Source organism: Miniopterus schreibersii (assembly GCF_964146895.1).
Source record: "Miniopterus schreibersii genome assembly, chromosome: 13".
NCBI classification, from domain to species: domain Eukaryota; kingdom Metazoa; phylum Chordata; class Mammalia; order Chiroptera; family Miniopteridae; genus Miniopterus; species Miniopterus schreibersii.
Genome location: NC_138113.1, coordinates 2689219 through 2701019, shown reverse-complemented (window position 1 = coordinate 2701019; position 11801 = coordinate 2689219). Strand labels below are relative to the sequence as shown.

General features: G+C 56.1%; 1 protein-coding gene across 1 annotated transcript; it reads left to right on the top strand.

The window, feature by feature from the left end:
• Window positions 1-1880: 1880 nt before the first annotated feature.
• Window positions 1881-11189, top strand: CYS1 (cystin 1; the record flags this gene model as incomplete). Its single annotated transcript, XM_081157166.1, has 3 exons — window positions 1881-2198; window positions 8287-8339; window positions 9601-11189. The coding sequence occupies 3 exons, from the start codon at window positions 1881-1883 to the stop codon at window positions 9704-9706; spliced, it is 477 nt and encodes a 158-aa protein (XP_081013292.1). The 3' UTR covers window positions 9707-11189.
• Window positions 11190-11801: the final 612 nt, after the last annotated feature.

Here is an 11801-nt window from a genome sequence, read left to right as displayed (position 1 = left end):
GGGAATTGAACCGTGATCTCCTGGATCCTAGATGGATGCTCAACCGCTGAGCCACGCCGGCCAGGCTAGACCCCATTTTCAATGTCCCAATATTCCTGGGACTTTGCCATCCCTCTGGGACAAAGAGGTTCTTGTTTATTTCTAGAGATGAACTCAGGCGGCCTTAGTCACATGGGAAAGCTTGGGTGGTTTGCTCAGGGGAGCGCCTAATAAACTCAAGCTGGGCTTTTCGCCTATCTAATGGAAGCCAGGTCTCCAACTGTAGCCGATTTTAAATGCGCTCTCAGAGTGGAAAGAACACAGGCGTGGCAGTCCTCTCACAAGGAAGCCAGCTAGACAAGTCTCAGAAACAGGCTCCGGACCAAGAGGGGTTAGAAAAATCCACTGCCCTGGGATCTGTGGATGGAGTTAAACTATGAATCACACGACGAGACTCGAGACTTGACTCAGGCAGAAGCAGAGCATGTTTTCCTTTAAATGATTAAACTTAGTTGAGCTTAGTTCAAAAAAAAACTTTCCATGTGAACACTTTTTTCCAGGCTTAAAGGATTTCAAGATGAGATCTGTTTTTCTTAAAGAGAAAACTTGTATCGATAGCTTTCAAAGCAGGCACATCTGTGTGGACTTAGAACACCCAAATGATAGAAAATAATGTATTTGGCCCAACTCCTACATCTGGATGGTTAGAAAAAAAGCAAGGGGAGTAATAAATTCCTCTGTGGCCTCTTGGTAAACTAAATGGCTATGGACTTGAGTCCCATGTTTATCCCATTTTCTTGGGCATAAAGTTTTTAAGGCCTGCTCCTGAAATTTCAAGGATATGGTGGGTAAAGGTTAGCGGAAATTTCATTGGAATAACTATTCTGCAACGCAGTCTGGACTCGGGTTAGTGTCAAGTCAGGACACGTGAGTAAAACCCAGGAATGTCCGCGTTGTCCAGCTTGGGAAAGGCTGGGTTTGTAAGAGGGGAAGGGAGAGGAAGCCACAGAGTTACAGGAAAATACAAGCACCACCACCACCAACATCCCCTGGCTTTTGAGCCTCACAGTCCTGGAGCCTTCCCTGCTCTAACTGTGGGGTTAGTTCACTTTAGAAAGAACACGAGTTTTTCTTTCTTTTTTACTATCCCACGACCAGAAGCAAGAATGAACTATGATCAGCACCCACTCAATCTCCTTTGCTTTTTTCTAGGGGGAGAGAATGCATTTTCTGTCTCCCTCTTTTAAATGTTTTTCTTTCCCCAATGTGATGACTTCCTGATGAGGTTTTTAAAATATATATATAAATGTTTTTATTGACTTGAGAGAGAGGAAGGGAGAGGGAGAGAGGAACAGCTGCTGGCTGCCTCCTGCGCCCCCTCCCGGGGAGGAGGCCCTTGGCCAGGCCTGTGCCCTGACGGGGCGCAGCGGTGACCTCTTGGTTCTTGGGTCGATGCTCAACCGCTGAGCCACACGGGCCGGGCCTTGACAAGGTTGCTGATGAGGCTCAGCATTCAGAAGCGATCTCGGGTGGGTCAGGAGGGGGATGGGAAGCCGAGGGCCCCCACTGCCCCTGCTGCCCCCCCTCCTCGGAAGGCAGGAGGGGCCCCTAGGCCCGGGCGCATCGCCCCCTCCCTTCCTCCTGCGCGGGTCTCAGGTCTGTCCGTGCGCGGCAGGGACAGAGGCAGACAGGTGAGGACGGGAGGGGGAGGCCCTGCGCGGGTGCCCCCACCCAGTTTCCCCGCCCCCAGGTCCCGTGACCCCGCCCCCCGCTCCCCGACCGAGCCAACCCCGCCCCCGGCGCCCCCCCGGCCGCCCCCCCGCGCCCCTCCCGCGTCCCCGCCCCGGCCGCGCGCCCGCCCCCCGCGCTCCGCGGGGACCCGCCTGCGCCGCGGGGGCACCATGGGCAGCGGGAGCAGCCGGGGCGGCCGGGCCCGGAGGCGGCTGCGGGGCGCGGACAGCGGGCCGGCGGGGCCAGCGGGGCCGGGCGGGGGGGGGCCGGCGGCCTCCGCGACGGCGGCGGGCGCGGAGGGGGCCCCGGGGGCAGCGGGCGCGGCCGGACGGGACCCCGACGCCAGCCCCGCGGCGCCCTCCGACGGCCGGGACGAAACCCTGCGCCTGCTGGACCAGCTGCTGGCCGAGTCGGCGGCCTGGGGCCCCGAGGAGCCGGCCCCGCGGTGCCCCCTGCGGCCCCGACCTACCCGGGATGCGGGGAGCCGGGTGAGTGCCGCTGCGCCCCTCTGCGCCCCAGTGCGCCCCGGGCCCTCCCCGCAGCGCGGCCCCGCTCCTCCCGCCTGATCGGCCTGCACGGTCGCACCCCGTCCCGCTGTCCCCGAGCCCCTGCTAGGCCCCTGGCTCCTCCCTGCCAGCCTCCTCAGGGGGCAGTGCTGGGCAGCCCCAAAGGGCAGGGCGACAGGCGTCTCTTGGCAGAGGTGCGTCCCCGGCTTGCTTCTGGCCAGAGCTCCCTTTCCCTCCGGACTGTGTCCTCGCGCTCAGCGCAGCTGGCCAGGGGGCTCCCCCTCGGCAGCCCTGGGGACCCTGCGGAGGAGGTGCCCGGCAGTGGTCCCCGGGTGCCCTGCGTGGCAGGGTCCTCAAGGTCCCCCCGCGGCCCAGCAGCGCGCCCCTGCGGCTGGAAGGCGCGGCGGCGTCCCCTCTGGGACCACTCGCGACCCAGCCCTGCGGCTCCACGCAGACAGCAGGGTGAGCGCGCTGCTGGGCCACGGTCTGCACCCCGCGATCCCTAACAGCAGCTCCTGGGCTTGAGGAAGCTGGAGGCAGCGGCCCCCCAGAGTCCCACCCGCAGGCTCTGCCCAACTGCTGGGGCCCCCAGGGGAGCGTCTTCCTGGGCAGCCCCCAGCAGGAGAACCCTGAGGATGCCCCCGGGAGGGCAGGGTGAGGGGTGAGGGCTGGCCCACCCCGGGCAGCGCCCCGTCCTTACACCCAGCCCCAGCCCCGCTACTCGCCCCAAGTGAGGGCAGTTAAGCAGACTGAGTTATATAACAGGATTCCTTTAAGGCTGCATCAGCACTTGGTTATATAACACTAAAAATGAATAAACAGTTGAGAAATTGGGGAAATTCTGAGATAGTATGGAAACAATGTTTTAGTGTCCAATTTTCAAGTGCTTTGGAAACTTGAAATGTGAAAACAGGGAAACTGATTTCCCCCCAGTCACTGAGTGTCAGATGCTCTGGGTGCAGGGGCCACCTCACTTCTCCTTTAAGTGGTTTCTTAGGTATTGTTTGAGCTCCTGCTGTGTGCCAGGCATCGCTCTAGGTGCTGGAGATACACGTAGATGGTACAGTCTTTGTCCTAAAGAAGCCCACAGTCTAACGAGGGGGGGTGGGGGGAGTGATCTGCAGACAGAGTGGGTACAGTGTGGTCCGAGATCTGTATAGAGTCCGAAGGAGCAGCTGAGCCCTGGAGGAGTCAGGGCGGCATTCCAGAAGGACAGCGCTGGACCTGAATCTGGAAGGCCCTGTGGCATTAGCCTGGCAAACAAGCAGGGAGAGAGCGAGCATTTGGGCAGAGAGAACCCCACAGGCAAAGGCAGTATAGGGGACTGGGGGGAACACCCCCGTTGATGTGGATGCTGGCTGCTGGCCGTGGCCGTGGCCGGAGGAAGCTAGCGGTGGAGGGGTTGGAAGCAGAGCCTCGAAGCACATGGCCTGATGCCAAGCCTCGGGGATTGCCACCCAGTGCTGGGTGTGGGAAGGTGTAGAAACGAGTGGACAGGACATCACTGGGCATGCAGTACTTCGAGATACGCTGGCGAAAACTTGGTCCATGAGTCCGAGTTTCCGCAGGGACAAGCCCTAACTGGACTCTGGTGAGGGTCAGCAGTGGTTCAGACAGAATGGAGGTGCTTCCACACCTGAGTACCAGGAGCCCGTTACCAGTGAGGAGGCGGCCCCCTGCCCAAGGCCACCAGTTCAAGTTCTCGATGGAGTCTGCCTCCTGACAGCCGGTGTCCAGGGCCCTTTCGTTTCTTGACAGTTTGAGAATCACAGGTTGCTACAGCTGAAGGGATCTTAGCAACCATCAGGGCTACCCTCTCATTTACATTGGAGACCTTTGGGCCCAGCACAGTGGCTGCCCAAGTTCCCCTGTGGGACCAGGTCATCCACCTTTGGGAGCAAGGATCTGGGTCAGGGAGGACACCCAGGGTGGGAGCACGCAGTCTAGCTAAGGACTAAGTGTTTATTGACGGGAGGTTTGGAAGAATTATGTGAGAATGTATGTCAGTGTGCTTCACAAAGTGATAAAACACTAAATGTAATTTATTGTTACTTTCCTCCAATCCCACTCCCTTCAGCTTCTCCAGGTCTCCCTGACTATTTTTCTCTTTGGAAACACCTTCCTGAAGGCCAGGCCCTATGAAGGGAGGTGGAGGACCTGGGACTGGTGCTCTCAGAGTCAGGGCCTCCTTTTGAAAAAGTCCTTTGTCATTTTGGCAACATAATCCAGCTCTCCCAGCAGCCTCCCCCTGGGCCCTCAGCTTTTGCTGCCTGGGAGGCCATTCAGTGCAGACAACAGCGCCTCCTGGTGGCGAGAGGACTGAGCGGGTTGGCAAAAGACTGAAGTTGGCTGAGGCTGGGAGAGGAGATCTCTGGTCTCTCTACAGTATGTGTGTTAAAATTTCCACAGTGAGACATAAAAAAGAAATCAACCCAGCCTGAGCTTCAAAAGAGAGAACTACTGATCCACGCCACGTGGATGGGTCTCAGAACCTGGATGCTGAGTGAAAGGAGCCAGAGGAGAAAGGGCCCGCTGTGCGAGTCCAGTACCTAGGCTTCTAGAGGGTGCGCACATATCTGCAGCTACGAATCTACAGCGATGGAAAGTGGACCAGTGTTGCCAGGAGGCGGGAGGGAGGCAACACAGAGCAGATGAAGAACATGCTTAGTGTCCTCATTGCGGTGATGGGTTTACAGGTGTATCCACAAACACCTGCAACTACGTGGTTACGTATATTATTGATACGTGTGAATATACAGCGTGGGGCAAAAGGAGGTTTACAGTTGTATGAGAAACAGGTTTTTTTTTTCTTGTATTAGTTATTAATTATTGTAGTATTTTCCATTTGAACAACTGTAAACCTACCTTTGGCCTACCCTGTATATACATATAAAGCTGTTAAGAGCTAAGGGGAAAGCTCTTTATTTTATTTATTTATTTTTGATGTTTTTTATTGATTTCAGAGAGAGGAAGGAAGAGGGAGAGACAGAAACATCAATGATGAGAGAATCATTGATCAGCTGCCTCCTGCACGCCTCCTACTGGGGATCAAACATGCGACCCCGGCATGTGCCCTGACCGGGAATCGAACCTCGATCTGAATCCTAGGCTGATGCTCAACTGCTGAGCCACACCGGCTGGGCAAGAGCTATTTATTTATTTATTTATCTTCATCTGAGGATATTTTTTCCACTGCTTTTCAGAGAGTGGGAGAGAAAGAGACAGAGAAACATCGATGGGAGAGAGACACATGGACTGGTTGCCTCCCCCACAAGCCCCAACCAGAGCCAGGGATGGAGCCTGCAACCGAGGTACGGTGCCCTTGGCCGGAATTGAACCTGGGACCCTTCAGTCCAAGGGCCGAAGCTCTAACCACTGAGCCAAACCCTGCCAGGGCAGGGGAGAGCTCTTTAAGTAGAAAAAGCAGGATATAATACATTTTGGTAAGATATGTAGTGGATTTTCTAGAAATTAACTGTTGACATTTCACTAAAAAAAATCCCTACTTGTGAGAAGAGGCAGAGGAGACTAAGAGTTCGTCTTACTCAATTCCTCCTCGTGTTCCTGCGTCTTGTTCAGCTGTGGTGTTTTTTCAGAGCCTCCTAGGATCTCAAGTGAGAACATGTCCCCACCTGGGCCCGACATACTCCGGCCTCCTTGAGCTCAGCCCCGTTCCCACGGCCCAGGCCAGGCTCCCAGTCTAGAAGTCTGACCTCCAGGTGGCAGGCTGCCAGCTGCCTGGTGGCAGAAACGCGTGTCTGCACGAGGCCTGGAGCAGCCACCAGGGGCTGCTGTGTCCCCGCTTTTCATCCAAGCTCCCCTGGCTGCTTCAGCAAGCCGTACTCCTGGGAGGCCGTCTAACACGTTCCCCATTGCAGAAAGTCAAGTTAAAGGTGTAGGCAGATCGGTGGAAGGAAGGACCACACGTTCAAGTCGCAGGCACAGGAAGAAACAGGTGAAAACTGAACAGACAGGACAAGGCTGAGCCGTGAGGGAGATTACTGAAGAGTGACCTACCCTTTGAACGCAGCTTCGGGGTGTCCAGTTCACTGGCGTGATGGCATCACGGCGTCCCTGCCCTGCGAGGCCGGCAACGCGTCCCCGTTGGTAGTAAGCAGAGCAGCGAGGAAAAGTGGAGCCGGGGCTGTTTGTTTAGATGTTTGGTTCCAGTCTTGTGCGCCTTCAGCCAGTTGCCTTCCTGATGGGAGAAACTATCTGTAACAACCCTTATTATTTAATCTGGTGATGGAAGGAAAAGCCACCCCAGGTGACAGCAAAAGCTGGTTCTAGCAGTAACCCACAAGAGGGAACTAGGGTCCCTACAGGGTAACTTCATAAAAAATAGCTGAAGGCCCGGCTGGTGTGGCTCAGTGGTTGAGTGCCGACCCATGAACCAAGAGGTCACCGGTTCAGTTCCCAGTCAGGGCACATGCCTGGGTTGCAGGCTCGATAGCCAGTAGGTGGTGTGCAGAAGGCAGCTGATACATGATGTTTCTCTCTCACCGATGCTTCTCTATCTCCCTCTCTCTCTAAAAATTCAATAAAAACATACTTAAAAAAACAAAACCAAAAAAAGCATGGCTGAAGGATGGTTGGGTAGAAGTATTGCTTTTCTTCCGTGTGGCCCCTGAGAATATTACCAGGCCAAGGGGAAAACTTTCAGATGTGCCCAAGATAACTGAGAGCGTGTCTCAGATAGAGCTCTGTACACCCATGTGCACAGGAGCCTTAGTCACAGTAGCCAAAAGGTGGAAGCCACCCTGTGTCGTCGATGGGCGGATGAACAAAACGGGCGAACAGAATGAATAAAGATGTACAGTCCCCGTGAGATACCACCTCACGCCTGTCAGAGTGGCATCAAAAATCAGCAAACAGCCCTGGCCCGTGTGGGTCGGTGGTTAGAGCGTCGGCCTGTGGACTGAAGGGTCCTGGGTTCCAGCCAAGGGCACGTCCCTCGGTTCTAGGCCCAGAGGTCGGGGTCGATGCGTCTCTCTCACACTGATGTTTCTTTCTCTCCCACCCTCTTTCCACTCTCTGAAAAGCAGTGGGAAAAGTACCTTTGGATGAGGGTTTTTTTACAATTACAAAATAAAAAATAAATCAAGTGCTGGCAAGGATGTGGAGAAAAGGGAGTCCTTGGGCACTGTTGGTGGGAATGCGGGTTGGTGCAGCCGCCATGGAAAGCAGTGTGGGGGTTCCTCAAAAAACCGAAAGTGGCCCGAAGGGCGTGGCTCAGCGGTTGAGCATTGACCTAGGATCCAGGAGGTCGGGGTTCGAGTCTCAGTCAGGGCACATGCCCCAGTTGTGGGCTCCTTGATCGCCAGTAGGGAGCATGCGGGAGGCAGCCGATCAATGACCCTCTCTCATCATTGATGTTTCTCTCTTTCTCTCCCTTCCTCTCTCTGAAATCAATAAAGACATTTTATTTTTTAAATATGCATTTTATTTATTTACTTATTTTAATATATGCTTATTGATTTCATAGAGAGGAAAGGAGAGAGAGAGAGCGACAGAAACATCAATGATGAGAGAGTCATTGATCGGCTGCCTCCTGCACGCCCCAGACTGGGGATCGAGCCCGCAACCCGGGCCTGTGCCCTGACCCGGAATCGAACCCTGATCGCCTGGATCCTGGGTCAACGCTCAACCGCTGAGCCACGCCGGGCCGGGCAAGACATACTTTAAATAAAATGGTGTAGCATTTGCATCAAACCTCTGCACAGCCTCCTGTGTACTTTAAGCCATCACTCGATCACTTACAATGCCGAATACAACGTAAGCACTGCGTAAATAATCATCATACTGTGCTGCTTGGGGAATGAAGTTCAGGCAAAACTGCGTACGCACGTCAGCAACAGCGTTTTATATTTTTTCTGACTATTTTCGACCCCTGGTTGGTTGAATTTGTGGGTGCAGAACCCACGGCTATGGAGGGCGCACTGTATGTACATACAGTGGAGTGTTATTCAGCCCCGAGCTGAATGTGATGGCCATCGTCTGCCAGCACAAAGCCGAGTATTGGGAGGCTCATCACCGATAACCTGATGCCTCTTCCTTTTGTCCTCTGAAGGTGTCCCCAGAAGAGAGGGCTGAAGGCCACGCAGAGAGCGGCAGCCTGTCCGAGTAAGTCCCAGAAGCTCACCTGCTCTGCCGGACTTCATGGGCTCTTCTGTGGGCTCCAGCTGCCCCCACAACCCTCAGGGCCCCCATCCGTCTTCTCCCCATCCCAGCTCATTTTCCCGACCCATTTCCCTCTCTAAATGCAACACTCTACCTCTGGAGAAGGTCCCAGCCCTGGGGAAGTGCAGACGCCTTCCAGCCTCCCAGCAGCTCTGACCTTCCTTCTGAAAAAGGCCCCAACCCAGGTCACACAGGGCATCCCAACCCTCCCCTTTCGATCCCGATCCCAGGCTCTCTCACTCAGAATGAGACACCATCCTTGGCCTGTAGGAGTTTGCTGCCTAGAGGGGTGACAGGTGGGCCCCTCTAATCCCATTAGTCTTATCAGGAAAACACGTGAACACATTTAAAACCCTTGAAAGGTGTCAGCTGAGGACCCCAGGCCCAGAACTGATGCCCTGGGACCCCCACAGAACAGCTGGCTTCCTGCACTTTCCCCTGGCGTGGCCAGGAGACCCGATTGCCCTGGAGGGTCTCTGAGGTGCCTCACCCCCATTTCGAACCCCCCCTCCCTGGCCATCTCAGTGAGCCCGGAGGGGACAGGAGGACCAGGAAGTAACAGTGGTTGGGCCCTGCCTCCGTCCCAGGTGCTTCGCTGGGACCTTTCTGCCCAGTGTTTCCCGGTGCCGAGCTCTGTGCTAGACACACAACATTCAGCATCTTGTCCACCCTTGGGTGGGCCCATGGAGAGGCCCCGTCTGTCCCCCAGCAGCAGCTCCTGTGAGACCCCCCAGAGGTGCAGGCGCAGGAGTGTCGGGCAAACGGCTGTGGGGCCACAGCTCATACCTGCCAAGGGCGAGATTCAGTGTCCCCTGCTGTCCATGCGTTTTACCATGTTTCTGCCTCAGAAGGAACCTACGAACTACAGCTCCATTTTAGAGAAAAGAAATGGTCACGGAGCTGGTAAGTGGCGGAGCTGGGATTTGAATGCCCCCCGCCTCGGGGCCTCGCCCTTGGACACTGCGGGCCCTGGCCTGCTGGCAGGCAGGGTCTGACAGATAAGGCCGGGGAGATGCAGGCGGAGAGCACAGGCCTGCTCATGCAGGAGACCGGGAAGGTGTCCCCGGGGCAGAGGCTTTCTGGTTTTAGTTATAGGATCAGAATTCCCTAAAGGAGCCACTGTGGTTGTCCAGTAGAGATATCGAGTTTGAAGGCGACATCGCGCCTCCTGACGCCCCCGTCTTTCTGTGTTTCTGGCCCGCAGAGCCCCGGGCAGCAGCCACAAGAGGCCGGAGACACAGTCGGTCATCCTGTACGACTGCTCAGAGGAGGAGCTGATGGCCAGCATCGAGCAGGAATACTGCCGCTGAGGGGCCGCCAGTGCCCGCCGACGGGCCTCTGAACCTGGGCTGGGGGTGCACGTCCCCCCGCCCCCCCGGGCTGGACCGGAGCCGGAGGTGAGCCGCTGCCAACATGCAGCTCCTCACGGACCTTTCAAACCCGCCTTCCCAGTCCCCGCGTCTGGAACGCGGCCGCTGCTGGCGTCGTGCTCGCTGGGGAGAGGTGGTCAGCAGCGCAGGCTCAGCCAGACGCAGGGGCAGGTGACCTCCGACAGCTGCCCTCCTCTCGGTCTCAGGAGGGCCTGTCGACCAGGTCTGCCAGAGCCTGAACGCTCCCTCTTTCTGGTGGCCGGCTCTCCACCTGGGCTGGGGAGGCTCCCTAGCTGAATGTAGCTCAGACCGGATGCCTTGGGGCCCCTAGCGTCCCACAGCACTTCAGCAAGGTTCCGCTGTGAGGTGCACCCAGGAGGGGTGCCCTGCCCAGGTGGAGGGAGCCACCCTGAGTTTTGCAGGTGAACCTGCTGGAGATGTCAAAATGCAGATTCTAAACTCTGGGCCTTGGAGTTGCATCTCTAACCAGCTCCCAGGTGACACCCACGCTGCTGGCTCCCAGCCACACCTGAGCAGCAAGGATGTAGGGTAGACCCCGGTGCTGGAGGCTGCTCAGAGCCTTGGCCGGCCTGCTTCCCCCAAGGGACAGCCCTCGGCCCGGAGCCAGGGCCCAGCCGTGATCCTCACTCTCTCACTAATTATCACTTTCCCTCTCTGGGCCTCAGTTTCCTTCTCAACTCCCTTGCTCTCCCGTTCCCACCCCCTGGGGCACAGGACTGCTCTCCCGCTGAGGGTGCTCGCCTGCCCCACCTGGAAAGGGTCTTCAGGGCCACCTGCTCTCGCCTGACGACTGCCCGATGGGGCCTTTTTACCGTCTTCCCACACGGCGGAAGGTAGGAAATCACGGCAGTGAGGCCAGAAGACAGTGGCCAACGAAAAAGCCGCCTTGCCCAAGATGCCCCCGTTATTGGAGGCAGGGCCAGGACCGCAGCCTGACTGGGAGGCGGGTCGTCATCGTGGCCCGGGAGTGGCTGCTTGGAGCAGGGAGGTGAGCGGTCAGGAGCCTGGGAGACAGGCCCTCGCTGGAGGCGGCAGCAGTTTTTGCTGAAGCCAGAAAAGGTCCCAGCGTCTCTCGAGTTGACCAACACAACGGCCTCCCTTGTGTCGCCTGCAAAACGCAAGAGCATCTCGGAAACCAGCACGCGGCCACTTGGCACAGTACCCAGACCCACAGGCCTGGTGCCCTCATGGGCCAACGGGTGCTTCCATGGACTTTCCTTATTTGACAAGATGCCTTTGACCAGATGTTCCAGAGCTGGGAGACTTTCTGTAAAGCAAGGATGGAGCCCTGGGGCCCCGGAAGGGTTGGCTCAGGACCCCCCAAAACAAGAGCTGTTTCTCACCCGATCCCAAACCCTTTCTTTTGATAAAATGATTAAAGCCATTACTATTTTAATAATACAAATGTTGCTTTTAATATTTTTATTGATTTTTTAATCTTCACCCAAGGATATGCTTATTGATTTTAGAGGAAGGGAGAGAGAAACATTGACCGGTTGCCTCCCACGCTTGTCCTAACTGGGGTTCGAACCCAAAACCTAGGTATGTGTCCTGATCGGGAACCGAACCCGCAGCCTTTTGGTGCGCAGGACAATGCTCCAACCCAGCCAAATTTTATTTCTCACAACCAGATGGATCAAGCCTGGAACTTTATATAAAATATTTACAATTTTACATCATTTTGTTCAGATGGAACACGTTCAGCCCGTTTCCAAGAGGATTACAGCTCTGCATTTTCCAGTGGAACCTCGTAAAACCCTAAATGAGAGAGGTGCTAAGAACAAAAATCCCTCGCAGTTAGTCTATGTCAGTGTCAAGGTGAACACACTTCATCAAAGCTAAAGTCACAGCAGGTGTTCTCGGCCATTGCTTTTATTCCTTGAATTGAGGAGCATCTTCTGAACAGCAGCTGGCCAGACGGAGCCCGTGTACCCGCTGCCCATTCTCTAAGGGTGAGATGGGGTGGCTGAGTGCGAGGGGAGGGTGCTGGTCCTGGAGGCGGCCGGGTGGGCCC